Below are 15,329 nucleotides of genomic sequence, written 5' to 3' on the forward strand. Positions count from 1 at the left end.
TATGGTATGATGTTAGTATCGAAAAACTTACAAATAAATATATATTTTTTTAAATTTTAATTCCAATTTTCCCTAAATCTTTATGTATAATAAGCAATATTATAGAAAAAAGTTTCACTATATATATATATAGGGAATAAAATCAATTGATATCGATATACGGCTTGACATCAGTCTTATACTAGAATAATATTATTAAGAGTTATTTAAACCCAGAGATTTTCTTTTTAGGCATCTGAAAATGAAGCCGCAAAAATTTTTCTAATAAATGGATATACTATAACACACTTCTGTACACTAGTGATTAAGAAAAAGAACTGTTAACAATGGCGATTAAACTTAGCGTAAACGTTATTATTAGTCAAGGAGGAATATTCAGAGATTTGACATTGATGTAAAACATATATGGTTCATGCGTATTTAAAAAAGCCCTTTATGTCATGACGCCATAGAGGAGATGCCAACTATTACAAGACTGACATTGATGAATGCTAAAACATATTTCGAGATCTTGGATTTGTTTCTTTTTTTTTTTTTTGAAAGTTCCAATATAGTAGTACAGGTAATAATAATTCTCGACTACTTAGTTTAATCGCTCGATTTCAATCCAACAGAAAATCTTATGAAGTATATAGAAAATCAAACTGAAAAAAGAAAAGAAAAGCTGAAAAAATGTGTGGTTAATTTTTGCAGGCAGAGTTCACCAATAGTTTTAATTTCAACCGAAGAGCCAATTTATAAAGAGTATTAAAAAAGAACTACGATAAGCATAAATAAAGCAGAAACACATATAAAACTATACTAATCTTGAACTATTATTACAAAAATCTAATGTATAGAACGCCATCAACAAAAGAATAGTTGATCTTAGCAAAAATAATTTTTTTTTTTATAAATTTTCTATATTAAAGGCTCATTTTTTAGGTCTGCAAGCCAGGGTCAAACTTCACATATTAAATGTATCAATAGGTTAAGCTACACAAAACATAGAAGGTTTTAACATCTATTATTAATATTCAATAAGAACTATGACAAAAGAGTGGACGAATAGTATTAAAAATTTTATATTTTGTAAAACAGTAATAAATCAGATACTACTCGTTTTTCTCTAAGACTGACAATAATAAATGTAACTATACTGTAGTTAATATAAAAGTTGTTATACAGGGTGTGCCAACAAGGTGTACGGCTAAGATAGCGCTTTAACTATACGAGGTAGAGCAAAAAGTTCTACAGCAAAGTTGTAGGGTTGACAAAAACCTACGAACTAAAAATTTTTTTATGTATACTGGGTGTGTCACAAAAAAGTTACTAAAAATATGATTTTTTTTTAATGGTACGCCCTGTATATTATGTTACTAAAATATGAGGCAAAAAGAGTACTTTACTTTGATATAACGTTTTTAAAATTTCCGTGCGGCGTTGCAGCGTAATTATTTTTTTATGTTATTTTTGCCTTTTAGAGGGTTCGTTTAAAAAATCATAATTAACTTAAAATTTATTCTGCGCCTATGAAACTTGTACCACAATTAGTCTAGGGTACCTCCTCTAGGCTGACTATGATTTATCAGTTTAGGTGAATAATTATGTTGGTTAATTTTTCAAGTATGTAATAATAATAATAATATTAATAATAATAATAATAATAATAATAATAATAATAATAATAATAATAATAATAATAATAATAATAATAATAATAATAATAATAATAATAATAATAATAATAATAATAATAATAATAATAATAATAATAATAATAATAATAATAATAATAATAATAATAATAATAATAATAATAATAATAATAATAATAATAATAATAATAATAATAATAATAATAATAATAATAATAATAATAATAATAATAATAATAATAATAATAATAATAATAATAATAATAATTGTGAGGAAAGTAATAATTCTAATTCTTCAATAATTTTTTCTAAGCAATCTTGATCAAAACTTAAAGAATACCCGTTTTATGCATACTATTTTACAGAAAAGTTAAAATATCTCAAAAAGTACTTGGTTTAGCTATAGGACATATTAAATAAAAAATGAAGGTATTTGAAGGGCAAACTTAATTAGGTAAAAATATACAGGGTGTTCCATTTGAAAAATTTGAGATATTGCGTATTTAATTTAAATATTAGAAAAAGAAATATTTAAGTTTCAAAGTTCTTTAAAAATACCTTGTATTAAAAAATTACAAATTATCATAGTCAGCCTAGAGGAGGTACCCTAGACTAACTGTGGTACAAGTTTCATAGGCGCAGAATAAATTTTAAGTTAATTATGATTTTTTAAACGAACCCTAAAAGGCAAAAAATAGCATAAAAAAATTAATTACGTTGCAACGCCGTACGGAAATTTTAAAAGCGTTATACCAAAGTAAAGTACTCTTTTTGCCTCACATTTTAGTACCATAATATACAGGGCGTACCATTTAAAAAAAAATCATATTTTATAGTAACTTTTTTTGTGACACACCCAGTATACATAAAAATATTTTTAGTTCGTAGGTTTTTGTCAACCCTACAACTTTGCTGTAGAACTTTTTGCTCTACCTCGTATAGTTAAGGCGCTATCTTAGCCGTACCTTGTTGGCACACCCTGTATACCGGTTGGGGAATCGAGAGTTGCTTAAAGGCAAAATATGGCAACGAGTAAGCATGCATTTCGTACGGTTTGTTACTCGCCTGTTACATCGTTATTATACGATATTAGTAAGCACCTCAATTTGATGGGTTACTGTTTTAATTTTATAAGAATTTTGCAAAATATAATTAGTCATTAAAAAAAATCTGATGCAGGTTTTACATACATTAGTCGATCACCCACATAGAAGCGTAATACACTCTTTTTATTGATAACGTTAAATCCTCCTGACTCGTGTTGACTATTGTTTAATTATTTTCATGGTAAACAACAAAACCGATTCTTTCGACATAATAAAACGCTAATTTATCTGAAAATAAAATATTTCCTAATTTTTTTTTTATTTGCTTTTTCTATCATCCTTTCAGAAATTTTCGTTCTTTGCCACTGGTCTTCAGAAAATATCTCCTGATTTTTTGGAATATTAAAAACATTTGTATCCATGTTTTTTTCCAAATATTGGTAACAATTGTATGGTCTACACGTCGCTCCTCTCCAATACTTCTACTTGATCGTGTTGAATCTACTTCTAGGGCACTACAAACCAATTTTTCTAGTCGTCCTTGCTCCTGGATCTTTTTGATAGCAGTTTCTTGTAACTGTGGCATTGATGACAGATCCCAGACTGTTTCTTGAATGGTATTATGTTAATTTCCTTTAAGTCGGAGTTTAATTCCGAAAGCGATATTTTTACTTTTATTATAACAAATTACTTTAGCTATTGTACAAATATTCGAATCTAATTTAAATTCAGTATTTAGAGCTTATACAGGATAATCGAAATGAGTCTTTTTACGTTTTGGATATTTTCAGTGTTAAGGAAATAGGATAGCTAAACCGTTTAGCTACTATTGCGACTGGATTTCTATTTAATTTTTAGAGTTCATGTAAGATATGCTAAATAATTTTTAAAATCTATTTGATGCATTGTGGTTTAAAAAAGTACAAGTATGTAACTTTATTACTGGTACCGATCCGAGTCTAATTTAAATTTATAATAACCCAAATGATTCTATTTACATTTTGAATATTTTCAGTGTTAAGAAAATAAGAAAGCTGAACCGTTCAGCTCCTGTTGCAATTTAATTTCTATTAAATTTTTAGAGTTCATTTGAGGTATGCTAAATAATTTTTAAGTTTTTTTAATGTATTGTGTTTTAAAAAAAATCAAGTATCCAACTCTATTAATGTTAGCGATTATTGGAATCTAAATTATATTTAGTCTTTAGAGCTTATATAGAATAACCCAAATTGTTCTTTTTACCTTTTGCTACGAGTATTTTTTTTTTTTTTATGGTAAACACAAGCACAAGAGGAAAGTCCTATGTCACTCTTGGAGTGGTGCTTGCGCGAAGATATTTGTGGGCATTTATCTTGAATCGCTGCAGGTTGTATGCGTCGGGAAATATGTGAGGTGGAAGCCCGTTCCACAAAGTAGATGTTCTCCAGATGAATGAGTCTCGATACAGCGACGTCCTTGGGGTAGGCAGGTGGACTCGATGTTGATGAGCCGCAACTGCTAGACGCGTCCTTCTTGCCGGAACAGCCCTGGGTGGAATCAGGCCTGCCAGCTCAGAGGAGCACTTACCGTGATAATAACGGTAGAATAAACAGAGATCAGCCACCTTTCTCCTGTGCTCCAGACTATCCAGACTCTTTGTCAGTTCTGGTTTGTCGATAAGACGAATAGCTCTTTTCTGTATAGAATCTAGCAACTTTAAACTATGCTTGGGTGCAGAGCTCCAGACATGCGAGCAATACTCGAGGGAAGGGCGTATTTAAGCTTTATAAAGAGTCAGCAGCTGTTCTGGTGTATACAGTTTTTTCGTTTTGAAAAGCACTCCGAGTTTTCTGGAAGCTGCCCTGGCGATCTCGGCAACGTGGTCATGCCAGGACACACTGTTGGTGACTTCGACTTCTAGAAGATGTAAATATGATTTCATTGGCAATGTTTTTCCTGCCATAACCAGCTCCGGGCCATCAATGTTAGTCTTCATCGTAAATACTGCAGCCTGCGTTCTTTTAGCGTTAAAATTGACCAGATTGTTACCGCCCCACTCCAAGATTGCTCTAATATCGTTGTTGGTTGAAGCTACTTGTTGCTGCCTAAGATTCTGAGAAGTTGCGGCTGTCGTTGGTTTGGCGGACTTAAATGTGGAAATAAGTGTGCTATCGTCCGCAAAGCTGTAGATTGGATTGACAGTGGTTCCTAGCAAATCGTTGATATATATCAAGAAAAGGGTGGGAGATAGAATGCATCCTTGAGGGACTCCAGCGTTAATGTTAAATTTGTCGGAGAGGTGTCCATCGACGGCTACTTGGATTGTTCGTTGTTCAAGAAAACTTTTGATCCAATTCAATAATGAGTTTTGTATGCCGATTGAGGAGAGCTTGGTTAGTAGTCCCTCATGCCACACTCTGTCAAATGCCTTGGAAATGTCAAGAGCGACTGAGCGGGACTCGCCGTGCTTCTCCATGGCCTCCGTCCACAAGTGTGTGACGTAAGCCAGAAGATCGCCGGTGGATCTAAGCTTTCGAAAGCTGTATTGATGATCGCTGATTAGTCCAAATGATTCCAGATATCTTAACAGTTGTTGGTTGACTGCTTTCTCCATAATCTTCGATATTACTGGAACTAGTGGAATCGGGCGGTAATTGGACGGCATCGTCTTCTTACCCTTTTTGGGTACAGCTTGCACTTGAGCAGTTTTTCAGCTTGTTGGAAATGAGCCCTGTTTATACGATGCCGTGAACCGTCTACATAAGGGAGGAGTCAATTCGTCTGCACAACGTTTTAGTACTAGGGCTGGAATTCCATCGGGTCCAGAAGCTTTGTTGGTGTCTACGCTTTTAAGAATTTTATTTATAATTCGTTGGGGAAACGAAATTTCCCCCATCGATGAATTCACCCTTGGCAAATATGGCGGTGTTTTGCCTTGCAAGTGCAGAGTAGAATTGGACGCGAAGAGTTTACCCAGTAAGTTGGCTTTTTCCCTTGCTGTTACCGCGATAGAACTATCATCTGCTGTTAGGGGTGGCAAGGCCGACTTAGCAAATCCTTGACTAACGGCTTTCGATACCGACCAGAAAGATCTTGTTCCATTTGGACAGTTTAGCAATTTTTTTTTGATCCTCTTGTTATGACTCTCTTTACATTCATCAATAATTCGCTTGCAGCTATTTCTGGAGGTTAAAAAGTTCCTCCAATTTTCGGTGGAAGGATGTTGACGCCATTTACGATATGCTGCGTTTTTAGTGTTTACTGCCTTTTTGCAATTCAGGTTGAACCATTGCTTGTTGTTTGAACTGCATTTAGTAGAAAAAGGGATATAAGCTTCCATTCCTGCCAAGATCGTCTCTGTAATTTGGTTTGCACATTCTGAGATGTTATTGGTTCTAAAGCAGACTTCTTTCCAAGGGAATGAGCGATAAAATTCCCGAAGATGATTCACTCTGCTGATTTATAGTGCCATACCTTCCGCGGCATCGGAGGATCCTGCGTTTTAACATCCAACTGGCAAGAGACTGTTATCAATTTGTGGTCCGATGTTCCTAGGGGGGCCTGTACTGATACAGTATACGATTCAGGGTCTGAAGCCAAGACCAAATCTAGGAGACTCGCGAACTCGCCGCCTCGATCGGGGATTCTGGTAGGTTTCTCCACAAGCTGCGTAAGCCTGCATATGGTGGCAAATAGCTCAGCTTCTCGTCCTTCATCGTCGTTCTTGTTGCAGAAGCGCAGCCAGTTGATATTGTGAACGTTAAAATCACCCATGACGATGATTTCTGCGCTTGGGTAGTCAATTTGCAGTTGGTTAATGCAATCAACCAGGTTTAAAAAGAGCCGCCTATATTGGGTGTCGCTTGGTGGTCTGTAGATACAGCAGATAAATTTCGTGGCTCCACTGGCTATTATTTTGAACCACATAACGTCGAAGTCCGCAGGTTCAAGCGTTTCCTCCCGCTGGTAACTCAAATCGCTCTTGACAAATACTGCCAATCCAAAGTTTAGTCGAAATCGGGTGTGTAGATCGTATCCAGGATAAATGAGGTGAACATTTGTTGTTGAAGGTTTCACCTTTGTTTCTGCCAATGCCAGAATGTGAGGCTTATTTGATTGCAGGTTTGGTGTACTGCATTAATATTGGTGTTTAGGCCTCTGATGTTGCAGAAATTAATTTTTAGGCTTTTAAATCCGCCTGATGGACCTCCCCGACCAGCCTCCGCCCGGAGATCCGAATGGGAGGCTAGTTTACCTCCGGAAAGTTTTGGTCGTGAGGGCGCCATCATGCATTAATTTTACTACTCCATTTCCCCTTTGGAAACCGGGCACATCGACATGGCGGCGAAACGTGAGTTCCATGGAACCACTTCACGCCGCCTAAGTCCTATGTGGTGGTATTGAACCGGGCGATGCAAGTGGACAACATCTACCACCAGAGTATATAAGTTTGTTACCTATACCTATTATTACCCTTTGTTACCTATGCATTTAGAGCTTATATAATAATATAATATCTAACTTTATTACTATTACGGATTATTAGAATATGACTTAATGAATGTGTATTTAAAGCTAATATAGGATAACATAATGATTCTTTTTACTTTTTGGATACATTTAGTATTAAGAAACCAAGATAGCTACACCATTTAGCTATTGGTCCGATTTAATTTAAATTTAATTTTTACAGTTCATTTGAAATAACCTAAATACCATTAATTAAAGAGCTAACTATTAAATATTTACAATATTCACAAATTCACAATATATTATAATATTTATTTTCTAGAAGATTTCATAATAAATATACTTACATTAACCGTGCTAGCCCCAATAACCACAATCCACCCCCATCCTCCATCTGGTGGCACGAGTTTCTTATTTTCCATAAACATGGTACTAAATTATCTGAAATAAAATAAACCATATTTTATTTTTCATATATAACTAAAAATATAATATTACCACACATACGTATATAATCAGATTTTACTCTCATGATGTTTAAAAAGTTTGCTTTGTTGTGCATGTAGATATTATCTTAATGCAAAAATGAATTTTTAAATATTTTAACACAAATTAGTTTTACAATAGTTCTTCTCTCCTAAATAAATAAACATAATGCATTTCGGTTATTGCAATTGGTTTAAAGATGTTTTATATTTTATAGTGGGAAGAAGGAGAATACAATCTTGCGTAACCTTTATTCTTGAGATAATTATATTTTATACTTGCGCCTCGAAGAAGATCTGAGTCAAAGGCGATCTAAACAAAAAGAAACGTGTGTATCTGCAGGAACTTAAATCTTGATATATTCACACAATTTTAATATTTTATTTCTTTTTAAACATTTGTGTCATGTATATAATATTCTATAGGACGATATATTGGTTCATTTCTGTCCTTCAAAGTATTATTTATAAACGAAACAAACGACCGATAGGAAAATCCTCAAATCTTATTTTTTTGCAAAATCAACCTAATTAGTTTGATAACGTTCTAGCAGAACAGGTATGCAATAATAGAAATAGTGCCTGTCCAAGATCAAGCAGTAGCTATTAATTTTCCATATAACCTATTATATATACTTTCTAAGTTACAATACAAAAAAGTTTAATTCATTAAAAAAATATATGCATTGTCATTCATAAACTTTACAATTGCGATTGCATAATAGAAACGCGAGATATGTATGTAAATTAGACCAAAACAACAAATGTGTATTAGACCAAACAACAAAGTCCGAGAAAAAATCCAAATATATTTATAATTTGATTACTTTGAACAATATTGTTTAAGATAAAAAAATATCTACAATAATTCAATAAATCACTCATTATAGGTCACCTTGAAAAAAAAAATAAAAATAATATAAAAAATTAATGTGGGACGGTGAATACACATTATATTAGGGGAAAAAAATTAACACAAACCTAATTAATTCGTTTTATACAATTTTTTCAAATATATGTAAAACATGTTGGCTAAAAATGTGTTTTTTTTTCACATAATATCGGATGCAAAATTTGTCAAAAGTACTTCTTTTTCATTAATTATTTATATATTAAAAATTCATTATAATAATCAGTTAAAAGCTGTATTTTTTTAAGTTTCCTGTATCATTCATTTCAGTATCTTACTAGGGTAATTATATTTAATTTAAATTTTAAATGGAATGTTCGTAACTCTCTAAATATTGTTTAGCCTTTAATAGAGTTGCCTTTAGTTGTCCTAATGTAACAGCTAATCAATTAAGACCAAACATGCTAATAGTGCGACTTGTTTCTATTATAGTTTATTATAGATGCTATTATAGTGTGTAAATTGGAATAAATTCAATAATTCTTTTTTTTTTCTCAAAAAAATACTCGGACTCATCGCTTAGTATTTTTTGTTGGAAACAAAGTTATATGGTGTGTCCCAAAAATAAGGTGACGTCATCGGCGCTTTTTTAAAATAGTAATCCCAATTTTTTATTGCATATATTTAAAGAGCGTATTAAATTATACACAGCTGCAAAATTTCAAGTTTATGTGGTTAACCGTTTTCAAGATAATTAAAAATAATAATTGTTTTAATTAATATTAATTATAAAACTGGCTTTACTCGAAAAGTTTTTTAACAAATGCCTAAAATGTAGTGCATTTACAATTTAATATTATCATAAACGTACTTGAAAATCATTTTGAACACTTTTGAGGATTTATAAAGACCTTAATATGCAGTGTGTCCCAAAATTGAAATACATATTATCGGTATTTATTGATCGTCCTACGTGTTTGAGAGACTTGCACTTTTATTGCTGTTTTGATTTTTTTGATCTTTTTTTCCTGAAAAAATCTTTTTTCTAATGATATACACAGCATGCTTCGATATATACCTAGTCCTTCAGATAAGAAAAATTATATACGGGCGATTTAGATCGCCACTGTCATTAACGGCGATCTAAAAACCCATGAGTCCAATCGTTATTGGGCATCAGACTTTAGCTATCGTATTTGAGATGTCTTTTGAATCGCTGGTCTAGGCTGTGCGCATGCCTTTTGTTACTTAATTTTGAGTTTTTGGTTGAAGGTTTTTTATTTTCAAACTAAAAAAGCTTTATAATAGATAATAAAATTATTAGATTATTATGAATCGCACATAAACCTGAAATTAATTAACTCTTTAGTACTTTCTCACTTAACCTATGCCAATATTGTTGATTGGCCTGCACTTTGTAAAACAACTTTCCGAAGGTTATAAAACTCTTGTCTATGGCATTGCTACTCTTGCAGACAACCTGATCACATAACATCTTTATTTCGCGAATCTGGTTGACTTAATTTAAAAGAAAAGTTTAATCTGTATATGGCTGCAATTGTTTTTAAAATTAACTTCACAGGATATCCAAGTTATCTACGTTCTAAATAAATCAAGGGAAGTGATACACATGTGCATATTACCCGAACCAGAGTTCTCTACTTCAATGATAATTTAGCTATAATGCTGTCAAAATTTTAAATTCTATCGGCTTCATCTTTAAGTAACTTTAAATTTAAGTTAATGCTGTCGTCTTTTTCTTTTTGAAATTGTAAAAAATATCTTTATAATTGTGCTAACTGCATATCTTCTATTTAAAATTGGTTATACCGGGTGACATAGGAAAAAGGAAACACCTAAATTTTTTTTTACTTTTCAAGATAAACAAATGAAATTTGGTATATCGATAGATATATGATAGATATCGATATAATAGCATCTTTTAAAATATTCTGTTCTTTTTGGTCACTTCCGATTTAACAGGAAGTGACACTAACTTTTTTATTTTAAATGGGCCAATTGGTATAGTATCACATTTTTTGGTAGCAGATAATATTCTGAGAATAATGACAACACATTTGCTACTTTTTGTTTTATACTCATAGAAAAAATCAATTTTTTAAATTTTGAAATAGGGGGATATAATTGCATTGAAAATTGTAATTTTTAATCAAGTAATCGCGGATAAATAATCTTCATTGTGTTTTATTACTTAAATCTTTTGCACGCCTATTTAAAATTTTAGGTATTTTTCGCATTTGCTTTATTTTTTAAATAGCATGTCATTATGAACAACTACTTTCGAAATGGAGTTTTTCGGGAATACAGTCAGTAAACATTAGTTTGTACTAATGTTGTATGTACATTTGTAAGCATTAGTAAGCGCCAAAATTCTTTCAAAAATCTGCAGCAAATATATTTGAATGGCAAATAATAATTAAACTTAACAAGATGTCATGTATTATGTTAATTGAAAAATAATTCGAAAACACATCAAAACGCAGCTTCCTATTCAAGAAATCAAAGCCTTATATGCTATTTCTATTAATTAAATGCGTTTATTTTTATGGCTTAATTTTTTTCTTCTTATGAGCTTATTTATTCACCAATTTAAAAACTAATCATATCAAATTATTGGGGAAAAAACCTTAGTTCAAAAGTGGCTGTTCCCAATAATGCCAAAATTACTGGTTTGGACATTTTAAAGAGATTTAAGTCATGAGATGCAATGAAAATTATTTTTCCGTGATTACTTGATAAAAAATTAAAACTTTCAACGCATTCATGTCACCCTATTTTAAAATTTAAAAAATTGCGTTTTTCTATAATTATAAAACAAAAACTAGGAAATGTAGTATCATTGTTCTCGGAATCTTATTTTTTATCGGAATACGTAATAATATACCAAGTGTCTTATTTAAAATAAGAAAGTTGGTGACATTTCTGATTAAACAGGAAGTGACGGAAAATAACTGAATATGTCAAAAGGTGCTCTTATAACAATCCCATCAATATACCAAATTTAATTTGTTTATCTTAAAGAGTCAAATAGTTATTACGTGTTCCCTTTTTCCTGTGTCACCCGGTATATAAATTTAATTTAACTTTAATATTCATATTTTAGGTTAATATTAAGCCCCAAATATATTGAATTGTTGAATAGTCGCCTATATAACTGTTCAATTACGACGACAAGTTGGCAATTAAACAATATTATTATTATTATTATTATTATTATTATATAGGGGGTATTCTGAATTGCAGAGTCATATATCAAACTTTTTTATTACTTTATTAAGATATTTTTATGAATTTGATTTGATACACGGTTTAAAAGTAATAAAAGGCACTTTTTGATTTAAGCGATTTTAAATTTTTTATCAGCCATGTCCGTACAGAATTTTTAATTGATTATTCTTCAAGAAAAAAATGGTAAGCCACGACTTTTACTAAAAACAAAAAATATTTATAGAATCCTTATTCACTTTGACACATTTCATTCCTTATTCTCTCAATTTTTTTCATAAGATGCAAGGCATTCGAGTGAAAAAATAAAATTAAAAGTTAAAATTTCCATTATGTTTTTATATTTCAGTAGTAATTCTCTTCTGTCGAATCTTGTTATGCCATGATATCTTTTTTGTGATAACTGTAATATAATAGTTTCTAGGATCGTACATGTGTCTAAAGAATAAGTTTTTGAAGAAGCATTGAAAAAGCATGATTGGTCGGTCGAAAGCCGGTCGAGTCGCACGTATATACATCGCGCTTACGTTCAACCCAAGCTTTTGATAGGTTTTACCTCACCTTATATCATAAAAGTTATATCAACTTGTGCATAAAAATATCTAGAATATTGTCTACTAAGTACTATTGCTCTAATAGTGTTAGGTAAATAACACTATTAGATTAAACAATGTCAAACAAGCCGTGTAAAATTTGCGACAATAAAGTAAATCGCAAAAAACCAGGAATTCAGTGTACCGGTTTTTGTGAGCGTTTTTATCACGGTGATTGTCTCGGTATCAGTGGTTCGCAGTTGGATGGACTACGCGCCGACAGAGTAGCGTGGAAATGTACCGATTGTCGACGTAAAAGCGGTGCCGACTGGACTACAGTGCGTAGCGCACGCCTATCTCGCCAGTCCATCGGTGAAACTCTGCAGTCTACGAGTGGTTTAGTCCAGGTGAATAATCAATTAAACAATATTTCAGTCGATGCCCACCGTAATCCTACTGGGATGCAACTGTTACACACAACAACTACAAACAAGGACTTACTGGTTGCCATCGATGACCTAAAATCTGAGTTACGTGGAATAAGAGAACAGCAGGTCGGCCTATACAACTCCGTTACATTTTGTTCAGATAAAGTGTCCGATTTTGAAGAAAAACTGAACAGAATGAACGAGTGGATGCGTAATACCGACAAACTAATAAAAGAAAACCTCACGCTTAAGCAACAGGTACTTGCACTGGAAACCAAGTTAGATGAACTAGACCAAACATCAAGGTTAAACAATGTTGAAATACAAGGTATACCTGAGAGGGAAAACGAAAATTTAAATAACATTGTTCAGAGTATAGGTCAGTATGTAAAATGTGAAATTAAAAACGAGATAACTGAATACGTTACAAGAGTCCAACTAAATAAGAATTCAAGAAACAAAACTAAAAACATAATAGTCCGGTTTGTTTCTCGCCGAGATAAAGAAAAATTTCTTGCAGCCGCAAAAGCAAAACGGCTAGAAAAGGAAAATGGTTCTCCAAAAATGTCAATACCAGGAATATCTGACAGCATATATATTAATGAGCATCTTACCATGAAAAATAAAATTATTTTTAAAGAAGCCAGATCTGCTGCTAAAAACAAGAACTATAAATACTGCTGGTCTAGGAATGGAAGGATATTTGTTCGAAAAGATGATTCTTCGCGCATTATTCATATCAGTGATTGTGATGTATTGGAAAAGCTGTAATTTGCCACCAAATTTAATCATGCCATGAGAAAATTAGGTCAGTATAATGGCTGAAAATCTACAAATATACTACCAAAACACACAGGGTCTTCGTTCAAAAACTAATGATTTCTCCCAAAATCTACTCCTTAACGATTATGACGTCATCTGCCTAACCGAAACCTGGCTAAACAATAATATCCTATCAAGCGAGCTTTTTAGCGACAGTTACTTGGTATATCGCCGGGATCGAGAGACAACAAGCTCAAAGAGGAAGGATGGAGGAGGATGCCTAGTGGCGGTTAAATTAACACTGGAGTCCAACCGACGATATGATTTGGAGCTGGAGTGTGAAGATATTTGGGTCTCAATCAAGTCCAGCACTGGAGAGAACGTATTAGTGTGTTGTGTCTATATTCCACCTGGATGTGATTATTCAATGACAACTTTTATAAGTGGTTTGGTTAGGTTTGAAAATGTGTTGCAGAGTAGTTCTGTCCTGATCGTTGGAGACTTTAACATGTCAACGGTAAGTTGGCGTACAATTATTAATGAATCGTTCTTTGAGTCAGTCCAATCTGGGAACAAGTTTTCGGAAGTTCTTGACATGTTTTCTTATCTTGAATTTAAACAATATAATTTTTTGAAAAATTATAAAAGTAAAATACTAGATTTAGTTCTTTGTAATAGAGGCTTAGTAAGTAATCTACAACAATCTCTTAGCTGTTTAGTTAAAGAAAATGCTAACCATAAAGCAATTGAATTTGCTTGGTCAGTTTCTTGCATGAGACCTCTCCGAGCCTCAAATAATAAAATATATAACTTTAAAAAAGCTAATTTCGATAACATAAATCAATCCTTATCAGAAATCAATTGGAGTCAATGTTTAACGGGCGCTCACGTAGATGTCCTGGTGGACCAGTTTTATCACAAAATAGAACTAATTATAGAAAAATTAGTTCCGGTGCGTAGAGTTAAAGGCAACTTTCCTATCTATTTTCGTTTCGAAACAATCGCAGTAATAAAAGAAAAAATCAAACTCCATAAAAAATATAAAATATACAGTGATCGAGCTTCATACGATCGATTTTGTGAGCTTAGAACCCTATCTAAACAAATGATAAAAAATGACTATAAATAGCATAGAATCCAACATTTTGGAAAATACAAAGAAATTTTGGGGTTTTGTTGGCAATAAGAGAATAAACAATGTGTCTATTCCACACGCCGTAAAATTAGGTAATATTTCTGCAAAAGGTGGCAGGGATGTAAGCAATTTGTTTGCTCAATCTTTTAAGAGTGTTTATAATACATCAAATCCAGTTGTTTTTAATAAAAGTAATATTAAAATATACGAAATTTCAGAAAATAAAATCCTTGAGATATGTAAAAATTTAGATGTAAATAAAAGTCCTGGGCCAGATAATATTCCACCTATCTTGGTAAGGAACTGCGCAAATAGCTTGGTCAAGCCACTAGGCATTATATTCAATAAGTCGTTAAGATCAGGAGTTTTTCCTCAAAAATGGAAATTAAGCGAAATTTCACCAATTTTTAAAATGGTGATAGGGAAGACGTGACAAACTATCGGCCCATTAGCAAGTTATGCATTTTTGGCAAAATCCTGGAAAAAATTATGTACGACACAATTTTTCCGAGTGTAAAACATAGAATTATTCAAGAACAGCATGGTTTTTACCCTAAAAGATCTCTTGAAACAAATCTACTATGCTTTTCAGAATTTGTCACTAGAACAATAGATAACAAAGGTCAAGTGGATGTGATATATACCGACTTCAGTAAAGCATTCGACAAAATTGATCCTGAAATATAATACAAAGGCTTGAAGAAGTCGATGTTGATCCTGCAATAATTAGATTATCCTGTTCCTATAATACAGGTAGA

General features: G+C 32.2%; 1 protein-coding gene across 4 annotated transcripts in view; it reads right to left on the bottom strand.

Annotated features, from left to right (window-relative positions):
* LOC126738930 (uncharacterized) overlaps nt 1–15,329 on the bottom strand; it is an 83,161-nt gene that overhangs the window by 14,815 nt on the left and 53,017 nt on the right. For all 4 annotated transcript variants that reach the window (XM_050444418.1, XM_050444419.1, XM_050444421.1 and 1 more), the window contains exon 2: nt 7,480–7,573. In XM_050444418.1, coding sequence (XP_050300375.1) covers nt 7,480–7,560 — 81 coding nt within the window. In that variant the 5' untranslated portion in view covers nt 7,561–7,573. The remainder of the gene's footprint in view (nt 1–7,479; nt 7,574–15,329) is intronic.

This window comes from Anthonomus grandis, chromosome 7 (genome assembly GCF_022605725.1).
Source record: "Anthonomus grandis grandis chromosome 7, icAntGran1.3, whole genome shotgun sequence".
Classification (NCBI taxonomy): Eukaryota; Metazoa; Arthropoda; class Insecta; order Coleoptera; family Curculionidae; genus Anthonomus; species Anthonomus grandis.